At 47.9% G+C, this 18,998-nt stretch overlaps 2 protein-coding genes across 5 annotated transcripts; both read right to left on the minus strand.

Moving 5' to 3' along the window:
* Positions 1-6,144: 6,144 nt before the first annotated feature.
* On the minus strand, positions 6,145-10,344 carry LOC309852723 (leukocyte immunoglobulin-like receptor subfamily B member 5). 4 transcript variants are annotated; one of them, XM_082709888.1, is made up of 6 exons: positions 9,811-10,344; positions 9,438-9,480; positions 9,322-9,359; positions 9,068-9,120; positions 8,273-8,314; positions 6,145-8,078 (listed from the first exon to the last, which is right to left on the minus strand). In XM_082709888.1, exons 1-6 carry the CDS (start codon positions 10,133-10,135, stop codon positions 7,932-7,934), a joined length of 648 nt encoding a protein of 215 aa, XP_082566014.1. In that variant the 5' UTR covers positions 10,136-10,344; the 3' UTR covers positions 6,145-7,931. The 4 variants fall into 4 exon arrangements, with proteins under 4 accessions (XP_082566014.1, XP_082566012.1, XP_082566013.1 ...); XM_082709886.1 differs by having other exon boundaries at positions 8,153-8,314; XM_082709887.1 differs by having other exon boundaries at positions 8,273-8,317.
* An 838-nt stretch (positions 10,345-11,182) lies between these two features.
* On the minus strand, positions 11,183-13,523 carry LOC309853303 (leukocyte immunoglobulin-like receptor subfamily A member 6; the record flags this gene model as incomplete). The annotated part of the gene is made up of 6 exons (XM_082711139.1): positions 11,183-11,499; positions 11,717-12,013; positions 12,386-12,634; positions 12,832-13,116; positions 13,298-13,333; positions 13,490-13,523. The coding sequence occupies 6 exons, from the start codon at positions 13,521-13,523 to the stop codon at positions 11,183-11,185; spliced, it is 1,218 nt and encodes a 405-aa protein (XP_082567265.1).
* Positions 13,524-18,998: the final 5,475 nt, after the last annotated feature.

Genomic DNA, 18,998 nt, shown 5'->3' on the forward strand with positions numbered 1-18,998 from the left:
GGGGAACAAAGCTGATTCTGGTGTGAATACTACTGCCGTGTCCACTGCCCTAGTGACCTTGTGAACCCCACTTGGTGGTTGCAATCAATCATTGGTATTTCTTGACCTGATTAAGAGGGGTGTGGCTGAGACACAAGAGGTCCATGGTTCCGACCCCACAATCAGGGTGGACCAGAGATCCATGTCCCCGAGAGACCCTGTGCATCCCTACAGACGACAAATGCTATTGGTGATGTTTCTGAAATGGTTTACATTACGTTTTGCAGGAAATAAGAAACAAGAGTTTCTGGAATTGAGAGGGACCACAGCAGAACAGTGATGAAAGCTGAGTGATCAGTAGAGGCTGGGGTCCAGCTGAGGGTGGTAAAATATGATTTCTGCCTCTGTTTGGCCAAAAGAGTTGCCACATTCTCACAGGCAGGAAGGGTATCGAGTTTCTGGGTGACTGTGGAATCAGCGTGACCCTCCACCATGTGTGGGGTGGGCGCTGGCATGTCTCTGCCCCCTGCCCCAGCCCAGAGATCAGCCCTGAGCCACATCCCCTCTGTGTGTATGTGGAATGCTTCTGTCCCGTGGACCCACCCTCCACTGGCATCTGCCCATGGGTTGGTATGCGGTTCCCATGGGAGTCATCCCTGATGGACACATTCCTGCTCAGATGTTAAGTTCGGAGAGTGGATGCACAGGGAGGGCGACAGAGACCACCCACCCCTTACAGTCCTGAAATCAGGGCAGCTCTGGAAACAATTGTGTCTGGAACTCAGGGGTGTGGGAGGTGAGTGTCCAACAGGAATGGACATCAGAGAGTGACCCCGATATGTAAGGAGTGCTATGGAAGACTGTGTGCAGAGTGGTCCGTCATCGTCCAGGTCGTGGAACAGCAGGAATATGGGAAACACATTTTGCACTAAGAATATGAAATATTGAAGGGAAGCGACAAGATGGTGGGAGAGTGGGGAGCCCCGTCTCATCCAGTCCCTTGAATTTAGCTACGTAACTATCAAGCCATTCTACACACCTTGAATTCAACCTGAGATGTAAGAAAAAAACATACCTGGAACTCTACAAGTGGAGAAGTGAGCACTTTTTTCAAGGTGGGATGTCCAGAGACGTGAATCTGAGGGAGATAACAAAGACAAATGGAGGGTGGAGGGAGCCTCCATGTGTCCTCCACCAAGGAGTGTTATAGCCCCGAGGGCAAAATATGAACCCTTAGAAATCTCCTCCAGTGAGATATATGGCTGCCTGAAAGGGGCTTTTGGTATGAAACAGGCAGACTTCTAGGTGGGTCGTGTGGTCCCTGGATCCCAGGACCCTCAAAATAACATAGTGCCTGAGACGGTAGAGATCCCAAGCAGCAGAGCTGGGAAACTGGTTGTGGTCAGTGAGCCCGGGGGGAACTCTCAGCTTGATTCACCACAAACCCCGAGCTGTGCCAACTGGGGGACTGCTCTCAGCCTGGGCACCCTGCAGAGGACTGGAACATGGGGACCTTCCACCATCCTCCAGATGGGCAAAATGGGTCCTCTCCCGACTGGGCAACAGGTCTCAGGGTGACAGCACAGTAAAGGACAGTACAGGGCCACCCTCTGTCTTCCTCCAGGAGAAGCCCTTCTTTTCACTACATCTGTATCTTTCGCTTTTTTCTTGTTTCTCTTTTTAATTATTTTCCTATTTTATCAACATGTATTTGTTTTGAAATTTTTTAAATTTATTTTTTATTTCTTTTCAGCATAACAGTATTCATTATTTTTGCACCACACCCAGTGCTCCATGCAATCCGTGCCCTCTCTAATACCCACCACCTGGTTCCCCCAACCTCTTACCCCCCAACACTTAAAACCCCTCAGATTGTTTTTCAGAGTCCTAGTCTCTCATGGTTCACCTCCCCTTCCAATTTCCCCCAACATGTATTTTTTTTTAATTTTTATTTTCAGCATAACAGTATTCATGTATTTTTTTAAGTTTTTATTTCTTTTCAGCATAACAGTATTCATTGTTTTTGCACCACACACAGTGCTCCATGCAATCCGTGCCCTCTCCAATACCCACCATCTGGTTCCCTCAACCTCCCACCCCCCGCCCCTTCAAAACCCTCAGATTGTTTTTCAGAGTCCATAGTCTCTCAGGGTTCATCTCCCCTTCCAATTTCCCTCAACTCCCTTCTCCTCTCCATCTCCCCTTGTCCTCCATGCTATTTGTTATGCTCCACAAATAAGTGAAACCATATGATAATTGACTCTGTATTTAAGTCATGCTTAAACTTTCATTTCTTACATCTACATTTTATACATATATTGGTCATTTCTGGCCTCCTTTCACTCTTCAATTTTATTTGTGTATATATGTAAATTTTGCTTTCTTTGCAATTTTGAGATCAAGTGTCTTAATCTCAAATTAGTGTCAAAAAGTATCAAATCTCAAACACAAAGCAAAATTCACTCAGGAACAAGCAGATCACCCCCACCCCTTTTATTTCCTTTTCTGTTTTCATTTCTGACCTCTTCGGATTTGTCTAGTCTGTATTCAGCTTCGGTCATATTTGATATTTTTTAGAGATTTTACTTATTTCTGTGACAGAGAGAGATCACAAGCAGGCAGAGAGACAGGCAGAGAGAGAGAGGGAAGCGGGTTCCCCAGTGAGCAGAGAGCTCGATCCCAGAACCCTGAAATCATGACCTGAGCTGAAGGCAGAGGCTTAACCCACTGAGCCATGCAGGCACCCCATATATTGGGTATTTTTGATTCTGCTCACTCACTCATCCATTCTTGTCTGGGCAAAATGACTCAAAGTGAGAATTCACAACAAAACAAAAAACCAGAGGTAATGTTCTCCGCCACAGATGTAATCCATATGGATACCAGTAAGATGTCAGAGATGGAGCTCTGGATAACGGTGATCAAGTTAATATCTGGGCTTGAAAAAAGACTAGAGAATGCCTTAGTGCAGAAATGAGATCTAATCAGGCCAAATTAAAAATGCTCTAGCAGATGTTGTCTAAATTGGATGCTCTAACAGTGAGAGTAAGGAGGCAGAAGAAAGAGTGAGTGATGTCGAAGACAGGGTGGTGCGAAGGAAGGAAGCTGAGGGAAAGAGAGGCAAACAATTAACAGCTCGTGAGGAGAGGCCTTGAGAAATCAGGGATGTTATGAAATACACCGACATCAGAATTATTGGGAAACTGGGGGTGGGGGCAGAAGGTGTATTTGAGCAACCAGAGCTGAGAACTTTCCTAACCTGGAAAAGGAAACAAGCATTCGTGTCCCAGAGGTAGAGATGACCCCTCCCCAAATCAATATAAAAATAGATCAACACCCCAACATGTAATACTGAAGCTTGCAAATTTCAGAGATAAAGAGAAAATCCTGAAAGCAGGCTGGGACAAGAAGCTCCTAACCTGTGGACGTAGAAACATCACCCCAACATCAGACCTGTCCACAGAGACCTGACAATCCAGAAAGGGCAGCCGGGACACATTCAATTACTAAATGAGAGGAACATGTGGCCAAGGATCCTTCACCCAGCAAGGCTGTTGTGCAGAACTGATGGAGAGGTGAAGAGCTTTCAGGAAAGATAGAAACTGAGAGGACATGTGACCACCAAGCCAGCCCTGCAGGAAATATTAAGGGGGATTTTGTGAAGCAAAGAGAGAGCCCAAACGTAACACGGACCACTAAGAAACAATCTACAGAAACAGGACGTTACAGGTGATACAGGCTGAGTGATATTCCATTGTATATATGGACCACATCTTCTTTAATAGTGACTCTGAATTAAATGGGCTTAATGCTTCAATCAAAGGACACAGGGTATCAGATCGAATAAAAAAGTAAGAGCCATATGATAATTGACTCTCTCTGCTTGACTTATTTCACTCAGTATAATCTCTTCCAGTCCCGTCCATGTTGCTACAATAACAAAAAGCATGGAGGACATGGGGAGTTAGAGAGAAGGGGGTTGGGGTAAATTGGAAGGGGAGGTGAATCATGAGAGACTATGGACTCTGAAAAACAATCTGAGGGGTTTGAAGTGGTGGGGGGTGGGGTGGGAGGTCGGGGTACCAGGTGGTGGGTATTATAGAGGGCACGGATTGCATGGAGCACTGGGTGTGGTGAAAAAATAATGATACTGTTATGCTGAAAATAAATAAATGAAAAAAAAAAGTAAAAGCCACCCACATGTCTAGAAGAGACCAGGTTTGTTTTTTAAATTTAAATTCAATTAAGCAGCATAAATACATCATTGGTTTTTTTTTTTTAGACGAGGAAAAGTGGTTTTATTACATTTCATGTATTCTCAGCATCTACCATTCAACAGAAGTGCCCAAATACTATTGTTGTTGAATTTAGAAAGCTAATCAATGTAAATCATTAAAGGCATATGTTCTCATTTGTCTCAGTCAGTATAGATCCTATGTCTGAATTTTGCTTTTAATGTCTGTATTCTTTTCAGTGTTCCAAGATTCATTGTTTATGCACCACACCCAGTGCTCCATGGAATCGCTGCCCTCTGAACACCCACCACCAGGCTCAACCATCCATCCCAACCCCCTCCCCTCCAAAACCCTATTTGTTTCTCAGAGTCCACAGTCTCTCATGGTTCATCTCCCCCTCCAATTTCCCCCAACGCTCTTCTCCTCTCCATCTCCCCATGTCCTCCATGTCATTCCTTTTGCTCCACAAGTAAGCAAAACCATATGATAATTGACTCACTCTGCTAGACTTATTTCACTCAGCATAATCTCCTTGAGTCATCATTAGTTTTTTTCCCAAGATTTTATTAATTCAAATCAAAACCACATTGAGATACCACCTTACACCAATTAAAAAGGCAAGAATTCATCTATTGAAGGTCATCTTGGCTCTTTCCACAGTTTAGCGGCGTGGCCATTGCTGCTATTGTTAGGGTCCGTTATCAAAGGAACAAAACTGAGACAAAGTAAAAATTATGCAAAGCTCTATTTTATGCCAGCATTAGAAGTCAGACTGACCGAGCAGGGCCATCTCTGAAGAGAGCGACCACCCCCAGTCTACAGGCTCAAGAATCGACTGGTCAGGGCCACCTCTAAAGAGAGCAACCCCTCCCAATCTTACAGTCTACTTTTTATTGGGTGAAACTGCAACCCATATCTCGGTATCTCAACCCACCGGGTTTGTGTGTCTCTTGCTGATTGGCTAGTTCCATCTGGTCTAGTGACGTGTTATTTAAGATTACCCCATACCAGGAACTGTTACAAAGAGTACTTTGGGGAAAAAAAAAAAAAAAGAGTACTTTGGGGGAAGGCTTAATCAGTTAACATATTCAGTGTGAATAATAAGATGGCCATCCTTCCCAAGATGGAGTCATTTTGGTTTGGACAAGACCTTCTCAGTGTTACAAACAGTACTTCCTACTGATTAGATGTCTCCATCTGGCCTGACTCGTCCTTGTATTCTGGGCTGTGTTATCAGGAACTAGATGACTACATTTTATTGGTTTCCTGGACTTGCTCTTAAGTAAGTTTCTCTGGGGGAGGATCAATTTAAGTTTACTGCACAAACAACAAAATGGCCATTTAACCGAGATGGAGTCGCTCTGGCTAAATAGGTCCTTACAGCAATGAACATTGGAGTACAGGTGGCCCTTCTTTTCACTACATCTGTAACTTTGGGGTAAATACCCAGTAGTGCAATTTCTGGGTCATAGGGTAGCTCTATTTTTAATTTTTTGAGGAACCTCCACACTGTTTCCTAAACTGGCTGTACCAATTTGCCTTCCCACCAACAGTGTAGGAGGGTTCCCCTTTCTCTACATCTTCGCCAACATTTGTTGTTCCCTGTCTTGTTAATTTTTGCCATGCTAACTGGTTTAAGGATTGGTTGGTACCTCCAATTATATGAACTGAATGCTGTGCTGAATACAAATGGTCATAAGAAACATACTTGGATCATCCCCATCACAGAGAGAAGGACTTCAAGTTCTCACCTTTGAAGATGAAGGCCAGGTGCTGATTGCTAACCATGGCTTCATGAATTGTTGGAAACTCCATTTTATTTCTGATGAGCTTTTGTATGCATTATGAATTGTTGGTGTGTTTTATCAAAAGCTTTGTCTGCAACTGTTGAGATTATTTATTAATTTTAAATTTTTATTATTATGTTCAATTAGCCAACTTATAATACATCATTTTTGAATTTTGATTTATAGTTAACATGTGATATTAGTTTCAAGGTCCATCATAGTGAATTAGCATTTATATACATTAGGCAGTGCTCACTCTAAGAAATCCAATTACCATGTGTCACACAAAAAATGATTACAATGTTACTGATTATATTCCCTAAAGTGTAATTTTCACCCCTGGCGCTCATTTATTATGTAACTGGAAGTTGGTACGACTTAATCTCCTTCACCTTTTCAACCATCTCCCCATACCCCTCCCTCTGGTTTGTGAGATGGTCATTTTTACATATTCTGTTAATGTATCAGATTATATTGATTGAGTTAAACTACTCTGTTCCTTCCCTCCCCCCAAAATCCAGTGTGGTCATGATGTAGAGTCCTATTGCTGGATCTTATTTGTGAACGTTTTGTTTAGACATGTACATCTAGGTTTACGTGAGAGAAATTTCTGCCCCTTTTTCATTCTGTAATTACCTTGCCAGTTTTTTTGGTGTTCACAGTTCCCTGGCCTGATCCAATATTGCTTCCTCCCTTTTTATTCTCAGGAAAGGTTTGTGTAATTTTGGTGTGTGTATATGCATGTGTGTAACCATGTGTGTGTTTCCTCAAGGGGTAAGTGTTTGGAGGAAATTGCCAATGAAGCTTCCTCAACAGACACAAATATAACAAAATGATTCTCCCCATGCTGTTAGCTCACACTTCCATGCCATACCACAGCTGCCTTTCTTGTGTGTGACAGAACATTTAGATCTACTCTCTTTGCAACATTCAAGAATAGGATACAGTGTTATGAGCTGCGGTCATCATGCTGTATATGAGATCCCCAGAACTTGTGGTCTTACAACTGTAGAGACCTTGTTCTTCTTCTGTCTATAATCCTGACCAACACCTCCCCATCTCCACAGTCCAGCCCCGCCAGCCACCACTCTGACTCCAATTCTCTCAGTCTCCACACACTTCAGATGGGGGACAGTTTAATCACAGTCAATGCATTCAATGTATTCATAAGGTGATACATAATTTCTACTTCTCCATCAATTTAGTAGCTTCTATTTTGAGAATTTTACCCATTTCATTTACATGTCTCATATATCAGCATAAGGAGTTAATAATGTTCCATTCTAAATTTAAAGTCTGTAGGATGGGATGCCATCCTAATAATGATGTGAACCTCCTCCCTCTCTCTCTCTCTCTTTCCTTAGTTTTGTGGCTAAGATTTATAAATGTGACCATTGCTTACAAAAAGGAACACTTTCAGCTTCATTGGTTTTTCTCTATTTTTAAATTTGTCCTCATTACTAGCTATGTCTTGTCTTTATTATTTTCTGCCTTCTACCTTTGTTTGGAATAACTTGCTATTCTTTTCCCAAATTCTTGATAGAATAGGTTCTGTCATTAATTATTTTAGTCTTTTTCTGTTCTAATAGATTAGTTCTTGGTTCTTATTTTCCCATTTCATAGATTTGATATGTAACATTTACACTGTCCTTCAGTGTAAACTTTCTCTCATTTCCATTTGGATTTTCTCATTTCATTCATGGGTAATTGGGAAGTCTGTTGCTTTGATTTCCAAAGTGTAGGGGTATTACTATCTTTGATGGCAGAATCAGTGACTCCCAGAGGGTCCCAGGAGTTCTTGCTGGTCCAAGTGAAGAGTCCAGGCTGGCTGGGGTCATCATTAGGTGACACTCACTGTGGGCAACTCCTGTGCCTTTCAGGGTCCCTGTGGTCACCCTCCATGGAGTGTGGGGTCAGGACCCCTCCTGGACTAGTGCATGGCCAGAGCAGCATATACACTGGGCTCTGCTGGGGGCTCCCCTAATTGGGATGGAGGGGATGCCCTTGTCTCCTGTCTGAGAGTCAAGGGATGAAGCTGGGTGTAGGTTACATCCTGGGGGGTGTCATATGCAGCAACCTGCAGTGGGAAAGAGAGGGGAGGTTTGTGATTGAGGAGGGGGACCCTGAATGCTTGAAGAAGAAGGGACCCACCTGACACTCCGTCTGCCTGTTTTCCTCTGCTTGTCTGTCCTCCGAGTCCAGTAATCCCTCTGACACAGGGAAAGGAGAAGTGGCCAGTCCCCACCTGAATCTTGATCTTAACAGGCTCACCTGGATGTACGTCGGTCCTTGGGGGTCTTCATCTTGTGTGTTCTGCTGTGGACAGACAGTGAGGGGGAGGGTTGTCTCCTTGATTCCCCTCGACAACCTCAGACAATTTTCCCCATGGTTGCCAGAGCGAGGCTTCAAACTTTCCTGCCCATTAGGTCACTTTCCTGGTGAACTCTCCAGGGGCTTCCTGAGCCTTGGGGCGTGTGATTCAACTCTGGCTCTGATTCTATTCCGGACAGAGTTTCTTGCTCATTTGGTTGCAGCTGCATGGGCCATGCTCCTGATAAAGCATGTTGCTGCCTCAGGACCTTTGCACCTGCTACTCTGTACCCTGCTTTATTTTCCTTGGCCACACGTTGCTCTTGAGGATGCTGCCCATTTCCGTGCATATTGTCCACCAACTACAAAGTGAACTCATGGAGGGTGGTCAGATTTGCTCACAGCTATGCCAGCAGCACTAGGTGGGGCCTGGCAAATGCTGAGCTCCCTGTGTCTTTTGCTGGCTGAATGAATGAAGGGGCTTAGTGACCAGTGGGAGAATTTTTTCATGCACCCTCTTGAGACGTGGGCATGCACCCCAACAACAGAAGTCAGGCAGTGGTTGGGGAGCCAGATAAGAGGAGCACAGAGGAGGACCCACGAGGTCACAGTGGGCTGATCCTGGGTGCCCAAGGAGTGTGAGGGCCTCTGAAGGACACTACTTAGATTGGGTGGTGTGAGGACACAGAAGCGTCCACTGGATTCTGTTTGGTACCACAAGGGCCCTGGGGTCTGCACGAGGGTTGGGAGTCTCACCTGATGGTCCAGCTCCACCCCCTCCTCAGGCTGAGTGTCTTGCATGGCAGCATCTGCTGGGACAGAACGGGGTGTGTCTCTTGGCAAGTTCCCTGAGCCCTCCTCTCAGGGCTACAGACTCTGCCCTCCTCCCAGTTAGGACATCTGCCATCCCGGGGCTTCAGCAGTGGGCTGAGGGGTATGTGGGAATTCAGTCCTCAAACCCTCCCCAAGACCCTCCCAGCCCACCCCCAAGGCATCCCCCTTCATCTCACACAGGCTCTCCTCCTGGGTGGCAGCAGCTGGGCTGGATCTGGGGAGGAGACAGTGTGTTAGGAGGCATAGCAGGGGCAGGTGGGTGGGAGTCTGGGGGACTGCGGGCAGGAGTTACCTGTCGTGCAGGCCTCTGTCCTTGGGCTCTGGGTCTGCAGCCCCTGCAGGACATTGAGAATCAGTGTCCCTCTAGACTGGGAGGATATGACCCCCCCCCTTTTGATTCCAGGGAAAGGCGCCCTTCACACATACTGTCTGGGTGGTTTTCCATATCTCCAGATCAAAAGAGGGGAAAACTTTCAATTGGCACGTGGGGGCCAACCTCAGGGTTTCTTTTTAGGTTCTCTGGGTTGAGATTCTGCACAAGTGTCCTCCTACGCTGGCCTTTCCCACCACTCTGGTTTCCCTCTGGCCGCTGCCCTGAGCCCATCTTTGTTCGGCCCATGGAGCCGCCACCACCCCTGCAGCCCATCATGCCCTTCCCTTCTCACCCAACTTCCTGCCTTTGCTCTGATGCCTGTGTCGAACCTGGAGGCAGACGAGGAGGCTGAGCAGCAGGATGAAGGCCACCACGGCCACGATGAGGATGTACAGGTACCAGTGGGGACCTTGGGCAGGAGCTACACCATGAATGCGCCAGTGATGCCATTTAACTGAGCGCCTACTGTGTGCCAGGAACCTGCTGGGCTCTGTGCACTCAGCTCTATATCCATCAACGATCACCGAGCAGACAACTGCTGCCCCTCCACCCACCCCACAGACAGAAAACTGAGACAAAGAGAAGAGGTCATTCATGTGTCTCAGGTTGCCCAGCATGGAGGCGGCAGGGCTGGGACTAAAACCCAACTATGGGTTTCCTGTGTTCTCCTCATGCTGTCTCCTGTGCAGACACCAGCTCGGAGTTCTGTCCCCCTCTGGGGCACAGCCTGTCTCTGCATCTTCTTCCGGAGCTGATGGTCCTTCCAGATTGCCCGTATTACCTGAATGCCCCCAGCCATTGTCCTCCCTCCCCTCCCCCTACAATGTCACTGTCATTGTTGCTAAAGGACCCATAGATCACTACCTGGGGGTCTTCACCGTGAGCCCTCCTCTCCCAGGATCAGAGTCATGGTCTGATGGGAAATCTACTCTGTCCACGACTCTCTCCTTTACACTTGGGGAAACTGAGGTCCACCCAGGGGAGGGGCATGTGCCAGCCAGCACCTCCGGAGGCCCTTGACCTGAAGGGGCAGCTCAGCCTCCGCTCCCCATGGACCCACCCACTAAGGCTGACAGAGACCATCATTCACCCTCAGAGCCTCTTGAGGTCAGCAAGGGTGAGGTGCAAGGCCTGCAGGACTCCCCACTGTACTTGACTTCTCCTCCCCTACTGGGCCCCTCCACCTCCCTCTGCCATGACCACCCCAGGCCCCTCCAACATCCTCAGAGCCCCTGGAGTCCCGAGGTCTCCCTGGCATCTCTGGAAGCCTAGAAGAAAAGCCACTGGACAGCAGCCCCTGTGACTCACAGTCAGCTGAGCCTGGCCCTGTGGTTATGGGGCCGGGACCCATAGAGGGTCCTGAGGAAAAGACAGGAGTGTGGGGCTGGGCGGGGGAGAGGCTGGAGCTTCCCCTGACACCTTATCGCTGCACACACTCTTCCTCCTCATGTGCCCTGTGGCCCCAAAGGCCCTCCTCCACCAGGACAATTCTGGTGCTGTGGGCGAGGGTTGGGCAAGGGTGGGAAGACCCTGTTTCCCTTCTGCACTGTGAAGGGGTAGACCCCTCTGCTGACATTCCCTTGGGGCCCCTCACTTCCATCCTAGACCAGAGCCCTCATGGACACAGGGTCCTGAAGACAATGTTGGGACACAAGGGGACAGAGTCAGCGACTCTCACCTGAGACCAGGAGCTCCAGGGGGTCACTGGGCTGTGACAACAGATAGGGGGAGGTGCTGGCAGAGCCGTAGCACCTGTAGGACCCCCCGTGGTCTGAGGTCACAGGCATCAGGGGGAATTCAGCCCGGTGCTGCCCAGCTCGGTACTGTGATCTAAGACGCAGCGGGGGATCAGCTACTCCCTCCTTGGTCAGAAGGAAAGTGTCAACAGAGCTCTGTGACTGACACAGCAGAGTCACATTCTCTCCTGGGGCCACCATGCGTCGTGGCTGCACCGAGAGGGAGGGTGTGTAGGGCAGCTGTCCTAGGAAGAGGAAGGGGGGGGGGATGAGGGGCTGTCCAGCCCTTGTTCTGAACTGAGTCTGTCTGTGTCCTCCGAGTCTGTGCCATCCCATCCCCTGTCCCTCTCTGTCTCTCCCTCCCCCCGGACCCCCCCACCCCAATCCCAGCCACCACCACCTGGGCTCCCCTGACAGGACCTGTGCAGCATCTGGACCCTGACCAATGCCGTGAGCCCTCACCTGTGAGCAGGATGTCCAGAGGGTCACTGGGGGCCGACCACTCGGAGGAGAGGGTGTATCCACCGTAACACGTGTACCGGCCCCCATGGGAGGGTTTCACAGGGCCCAGGGGGAAGTCTGCCCCAGACAACCCAGCCTGGGGCTGCTTGCCAAGCTGCCGGGGAGGGTCAGGTGCCCCCTCTTTGGACAGAGCGAATCTGTCATAGCCAACATCAGAGCGACACTGGAGCGTCACGCTCTGTCCAGGCATCATTAGAGAGCCAGGCTGGGTCAGCAGGGTGGGCTTCCCTGACACACCTAGGAGAGACCAGCAGTGGATGGCAGGAGCTGTTTTTCCCCACACTTCCCTTCTCCCGTCCTGACACCCGGGTCTCACTGTCCATACCCTCCGTGACACTGACCTGTGAGTCCCCGTGGTCCCCTCTCCCACCCTGTCTTTGGGGCATGGGTCCTTTCGCAAAATGACAGTGACATTGTAGGGGGAGGGGAGGGAGGACAATGGCCGGAGGAATTCAGGTAATAAGGGCAATCGGGAAGGACCATCAGCTCTGGAAGAAGATGCAGAGACAGGCTGTGCCCCAGATGGGGACTCTGGGCCATGGGAGCAGAGTCCCTGTTAACTGTCAGGTACCTCAAAACACAGATGGGGCAACAGTCAGACTTTCTCACCTGAGACCAGCAGCTCCAGGGGGTCACTGGGGTCCGACCACACCTGGGGGGTGTTGCTGTAATAGCCATAGCATCTGACCATCCACCTGAGGCTAGGGGTCACAGGTCCAACAGGGAACAGGGCCTGGGTCCCCCCACGGGGGGCTGGCTGGGAGTTCAGGGCCCAGGAGGGATGGCGCTCTCCTTCCTTCATCAGGACAAATCTGTGGAATCCCATCCGTGAGGCACACTGGAGGGTCACATTCCCTCCTGAGGTCACAACAGGGCTGGGCAGGGCTGAGAGGCTGGGTTGGCCATGGGATCCTAGGAGAGGAGGATGGGGTGGTGTTCAATCGGGCTCAGACCCCCAAGGTATCCCCAGGCTGGGCTGTGAGAGGGAGACACCTGAGAGCCCACCCCCTTCCTGAGGGCAGAGTCTGGGGCTGGGACCCTGAGTGGGGTCGCACCTGTCACCACCAGCTCCAGGGGGTCACTGTATTCTGACCAGTCATTGGGGCGTTCATAGTCACACTGGTATCTTCCTGCATATACATCTGTCATGTATGTGATGAAGAAGCTGGCCTTGTACCCGGACTCCAGTGGCTTCCGTGTCTCCCAATTCCATGAGTCCCCCTCTTTATGCAGGTGGTACTCCTGGGCCTCCAAGCTCCCCTGACACCAGATGGTCACAGGTGTCCCCCAGGGCATCACAGAGCTGGGCTCAGCCCAGATGGTGGGTTTGGGGAGGGTCCCTGGAAGGAAACAGAGGCTGGGACACAGACCTTCCCCATCCCCTGGTACCAGCTCAATGCCAAACCGCCAGAAGTGCCCCTGGGTCAGCCCAGAACTGCTGTTCTAAATGCCCAGAGGCCTGCTGGGTGACCCCTGTCCCTAGTGAGGAGGTGGGACTGGGGCCTTTGGGGACAGACTCACCTGCCTGTGCTTGCATCCTGGGGTCTTCACTCAGCCCTGGAAGACAGTCCGTGTCAGAGGTTTGCCCCGAATCCTAGCAGAACCCCTTCTCCCCATGAGCCTCCTGAGCCTGGGGTCTCTGACAGACCAGGGCTTGACTCTGGGGTGGCTTCCTCCCAAACTAAGGCCTCCCTTTCCCTCCTCAGATCTTACCAAGACAGAGCAAGGCCATGAAGGTGGAGGTCATGGTGTCTCATCTCCCTCACTCTGGCTGTACAGAGGGTGAGACGACTGTGCCAGAGGGTGAGACCACGGTGCCCACAGGACATGCAGACATACAAGGTGTGGTTCTCAGAGGTAGGTGTCCTATCATGGGGTTGTCACGTATGCAGGATATGACAATAGGAAGGTGAACAACCCCTGCCTAGGGTCCTAGCCTGGCTCTGGTGTCCATGACGGTGCAGTGGGGGAACCCTTTGGCTCCCTGTGATGCCCAATCAAGTGAGGAGACCAGGGCAGGTCCTTCCCTCCCAGAGCCTCCCCCATGGGTCTCCTTAATCCCCACAACCCTGGTCCTCACCATGGACAGGTCCCCAGAACCAGAGCTGCTGCAGAAGGCATGGGTTCCTGCTGTGCTGGGGAGCTCATATCAGCTCAGACACTCGTGTGGTGTCTCTGAATGGCTCAAGTTGAGATATCCGTGGCAATGAGCCAGAGGAGATATAGACGCAAAAAGGGAAGGGAACACAGACCATCTCTTGGCCCTGGAGTGTGGGCTGTCTTTCTGTCACAGCCTCCAAGGACTTCTGTGTTTTCCTGTGACATGGTCCACACCCCATTCATGGGAAAATGCCTTTTTGAGTCCCTCCTGGCTCTTTGTTGCCCCCTTGTTCCAGGGACAGAGACATCCTCCTCACCCTGGGGTCTTGCCTGTAAGCTATAGGAAACAATACTTGGGTGAGTGCTCTGATATGAGAGACAAAGCTGATTCTCATGTCATTACTACTCCTGTGTCCACTGCCCAAGTGACTGTTAGCACAGTGATCTGGTCTGTAGCATGCTATCCTCACTCTACTCCTCAGAGTGGTTGTGAGGTCAGTGGGACCTAGATTGTCTATGGGATGACTTTTGTTAGATTCCTGACCTGATTAAGAGGGGTGTGGTTAAGACCAAAGAGGTCCATGTGTCAGACCCCACAGTCAGGTTAGATCATTGATCATTGTGATAAGTCCCAGGGAAGACTGAGAGAAAACGGTGGGAATTATGAAAAACAAAAGAGAGAAAACTGTGATCCAGAGTTCTCCACAGGCTGATGACCCAGTAGAGCCCCAAAATGCTCAAGAGACTTTATTTTATACTTCAATAACAAGAATGTTTATTAGGGAGATTGAGGTTGGAGGACCACAAGTGCCAGGTGACCGCCTTCGTTCAAAGCAAGAGACTTTGCTAAAGCATATTTACAGAGGAGCTCAAGGTCTGTGTCAGCATGACTGCGAGAGCTAATGTGATCCCAATCAAGTAGTGAATGAACTGCAGGGATTGAGAGAGCTAGCCGTTGGCAAGACTCCTGAGACTGCAAGGACCCTGTCAGCTTGCAGTTGGTTCTCCACATCCTTGAGAGACCCCATAGTTCTTAACACTGAGAAATGCTATTTACAATGTTTCTGAAATTAGTAGAAACAGGTATTTGCAGAAAATGAGAAATAAAATTTTCTGAAATTGACACGGACCACAACAGAAAAAGAAGTGAAAGCTGAGTGACTGCCAGTGTCTGGGATCAAATTGGGGGGTCATCAAATTTGATTTTTGCCTCTGTGTGAACAGAACAGGCATCCACATTATCACAAGCAGGAAGGGCATCCAGTGTCTCACTGTCTGTGGAAGCAGTGTGACCCTTCTACCTTGTGTCGGGTGGGTCCTGGCATGACTATGCCCAATAACTCAGTCCAGACATCAGCACTGAGCCATGTCTCGTGTGTGTGTGTGTTTGTGTGTGTGTGTGTGTGTGTGTGTGTGTGTGTGTGTGTGTGTGTTTGTGTGTGTGGAAGAGTTTTGTCCAGTGAAACCCTGCACAGGCAGCTGTCCACGTGTGAGACTGTGGCTTCCATGGCAGTCATCCCTGCCAGACACATCCCTGCTCAGATGCTATGTTGGGACAGTGGATGCCAGAGGTCAGTGGGGCTGTAACCACCCACCCCTTACAGTTCTGAGCTTCAGGCCACCCCTGGAAGCAATTGTCTCTGGAACTCATGGGTGTAGGAGGTGTGTTCAACATGAATGGACATCAGAGAGGGACCCCAATGTGATAAGGAGGGCTCAGGAACATTGTGTGCAGACTCATCAATCATAGTCCAGGACATGAAATGGTAGGAATATAGGAAACTCATTTTATGTTAAAAATGTGAACTACACTGTACACAAAGATGAACTCAAAATGGATAAGAGACCTCAACGTGAGACAGGAATCCATCAGAACCCTAGGGGAGAATATAGGCAGTAACCTCTTCAATATCAGCCGCAGCAACTTCTTTCAAGATATGTCTCCAAAGGCAAAGGAAACAAAAGCGAAGATGAACTTTTGGGACTTCGTCAAGATCAAAAGCTTCTGCACAGCAAAGGAAACAGTCAAGAAAACAAAGAGGCAACCCACGGAATGGGAGAAGATATTTGCAAATGACAGAACAGACAAAAGGTTGATATCCAGGATCTATAATGAACTCCTCAAACTCAACACAAATGAAACAGGCAAACATACAAAAAAATGGGCAGAAGATATGGAAAGAAACTTCTCCAATGAAGACATACAAATGGCTATCAAACCCATGAAAAAATGTTCATCATCACTAGCCATAACGGAGATTCAAATTAAAACCACATTGATATACCACATTACATCAGTCAGAATGGCCAAAATTAGCAAGACAGGAAACAACATGTGTTGGAGGGAATGTGGAGAAAGTGGAACCCTCTTACACTGGTGGTGGGAATGCAAGTTGGTGCAGCCCATGGAGAACAGTGTGGAGATTCCTCAAGAAATTAAAAATAGAGCTTCCCTATTACCCTGCAATTGCACTCCTGGGTATTTACCCCAAAGATACAGATATAGTGAGAAGAAGGGCCATCTGTACACCAATGTTTATAGGAGCAATGGCCATGGTCGCCAAACTGTGGAAAGAACCAAGAGGCCCTTCAACGGACAAATGGATAAGGAAGATGTGGTTCATATACACTATGGAGTATTATGCCTCCATCAGAACGGATGAATACCCAACTTTTGTAGCAACATGGACGGGACTGGAAGAAACTATGCTGAGTGAAAAAAGTCAAGCAGAGAGAGTCAATTATTATATGGTTTCACTTATTTGTGGAGCATAACAAATATCATGGAGGACAAGGGGTGTTAGAGAGGAGATGGGAGTTGGGGTAAATTGGAAGGGGAGGTGAACCATGAGAGACTATGGACTCCGAAAAACAATCTGAGGGTTTTGAATGGGCGGGGGATGGGAGGTTGGGGGAACGAGGTGGTGGGTATTAGAGAGGGCAGTATTGCATGGAGCACTGGGTGAGGTGCAAAAACAATGAACACTGTTATGCTGAAAAAATAAATTAATTTAAAAAATGTGAACTACTGAAAAATGGAGCACATTGAGTGTTTGTAGAAATAATGAAGTTATATTATGGAAAGAAGATGGAAATCAGGAAGTGAGTTAATTCAATTCTCTGGAGGTAAAAGAGAAAAACAAAAACTTACTGTGACTGATCCTTCCATCTGTGAGAAGATGCAGCTGAAAGGCAGAACACGAAATTGGAAGACAACACTGAGGATGCTTTGTCTGATGCCAGACAGACAGGCTGAAATGAGAACATGCAGATACCCAGAAAACAGGGGGATGGTGGATACCATGAGTCTGGAAAGAGAGCAGTGAGGAATGTGTGAGGCAACAGTCCCAGGGGCCAGTGTTCAGGTGTTGTAAAGAGACACAGATAAAGCATCAGCCTGCTGGTATGCATGGATGTGTCCCTGAGATCTGTGTCTCCATATCTCCTGATAAAGCAAAGGAAGTTGACAGGAGTCAGAGCAGAAGCAGAGCAGAAGAAAAAAGCAGAGAGATTTGGAACATGCGCTTATACAGAATCATGAATAAGGGATGCTTTACTCACCCAAGGGAACTTGAAAGGACAAAGGTAAAAGCGTCGGCAGGGCCCACATCCCCAAGCACAAGGATACAGGGAGTTCGTGTAGCCTTGGGCTTCATCTCTGTGAGGGAGGAGGAGAGCCCCCCAGCAGGCATGTTCCCAACTCCTTATCCTTGGGTACTGTCCTGTACTTGGAATAAGGCAATGTTTTCTAACTTTTTCTCTTTTTTTTAATCTAGGAAATCAAAGATTATTTTATTTATTTATTTATTTATTTATTTATTTACTTACTTATTATTTTAATTTTTTTCTGATTTTTTTTCTTAATTAATTTATTTTCAGAAAAAAAGTATTCATTATTTTTTTCACCACACCCAGTGCTCCATGCAATCCATGCCCTCTATAATACCCACCACCTGGTACCCCGACCTCCCACCCCTCCGCCACTTCAAACCCCTCAGATTGTTTTTCAGAGTCTATAGTCTCTCATGGTTCACCTCCCCTTCCAATTTACCCCAACTCCCTTCTCCTCTCTAACACCCCTTGTCCTCCATGCTATTTTTTATGCTCCACAAATAAGTGAAACCATATGATAATTAACTCTCTCTGCTTGACTTATTTCACTCAGCATGATCTCTTCCAGTCCCATCCATGTTGCTACAACAGTTGGGTATTCATCATTTCTGATGGAGGCACAATACTCCATAGTGTATATGGACCACATCTTCCTTATCCATTCATCCGTTGAAGGGCATCTTGGTTCTTTCCATAGTTTGACGACCATGGCCATTGCTGCTATAAACATTGGGGGACAGATGGCCCTTCTTTTCACCACATCTGTATCTTTGGGGTAAATACCCAGGAGTGCAATTGCAGGGTCATAAAGAAGGTCTATTTTTAATTTCTTGAGGAATCTCCACACTGTTCTCCAAAGTGGCTGCACCAACTTGCATTCCCACCAACAGTGTAAGAGGGTGTCCCTTTCTCCACATCCTCTCCAACACATGTTGTTTCCTGTCTTGCTAATTTTGGCCATTCTAACTGGTGTAAGGTGATATCTCAATGTGGTTTTAATTTGAATCTCCCTGACGGCTAGTGATGATGAACATTTTTTCATGTGTTTGCTACGCATTTGTATGTCTTGATTGGAGAAGTGTCTGTTCATATCTTTTGCCCATTGTTTAATATGTTTGCCTGTTTCATTTATGTTGAGTTTGAGGAGTTCATTATAGATCCTGGATATCAAACTTTTGTCTGTACTGTCATTTGAAAATATCTTCTCCCATTCCTTGGGTTGCCTCTTTATTTTTTTGACTGTTTCCTTTGCTGTGCAGAAGCTTTTGATTTTGATAAAGTCCCAAAAGTTTATTTTCCCTTTTGTTTCCTTTGCCTTTGGAGACATATCTTGAGAGAAGTTGCTGTGGCTGATATCGAAGAGATTACTGCCTATGTTCTCCTCCAGGATTCTGATGGATTCCTGTCTCACGTTGAGGTCTTTTATCCATTTTGAGTTTATCTTTATGTACGGTGTAAGAGAATGGTCGAGTTTCATTCTTCTACTTATAGCTATCTAGTTTTCCCAGCA

Source organism: Mustela nivalis (assembly GCF_964662115.1).
Source record: "Mustela nivalis genome assembly, chromosome: 18".
Classification (NCBI taxonomy): domain Eukaryota; kingdom Metazoa; phylum Chordata; class Mammalia; order Carnivora; family Mustelidae; genus Mustela; species Mustela nivalis.

Bases quoted from the DNA above. Each gene is read 5' to 3' on its own strand.
- LOC309852723 (XM_082709885.1), bottom strand. From the start codon at position 10,135: ATGCTGGGCAACCTGAGACACATGAATGACCTCTTCTCTTTGTCTCAG. The intron at 9,481-9,810 runs GTGAGAAGGGAA...AATGTCCTGCAG, and splicing joins GAGCAAAGGCAGGAAGTTGG to GGGCTGCAGACCCAGAGCCC. The intron at 9,121-9,321 runs GTGAGATGAAGG...CTGTCCCAGCAG, and splicing joins CACCCAGGAGGAGAGCCTGT to ATGCTGCCATGCAAGACACT.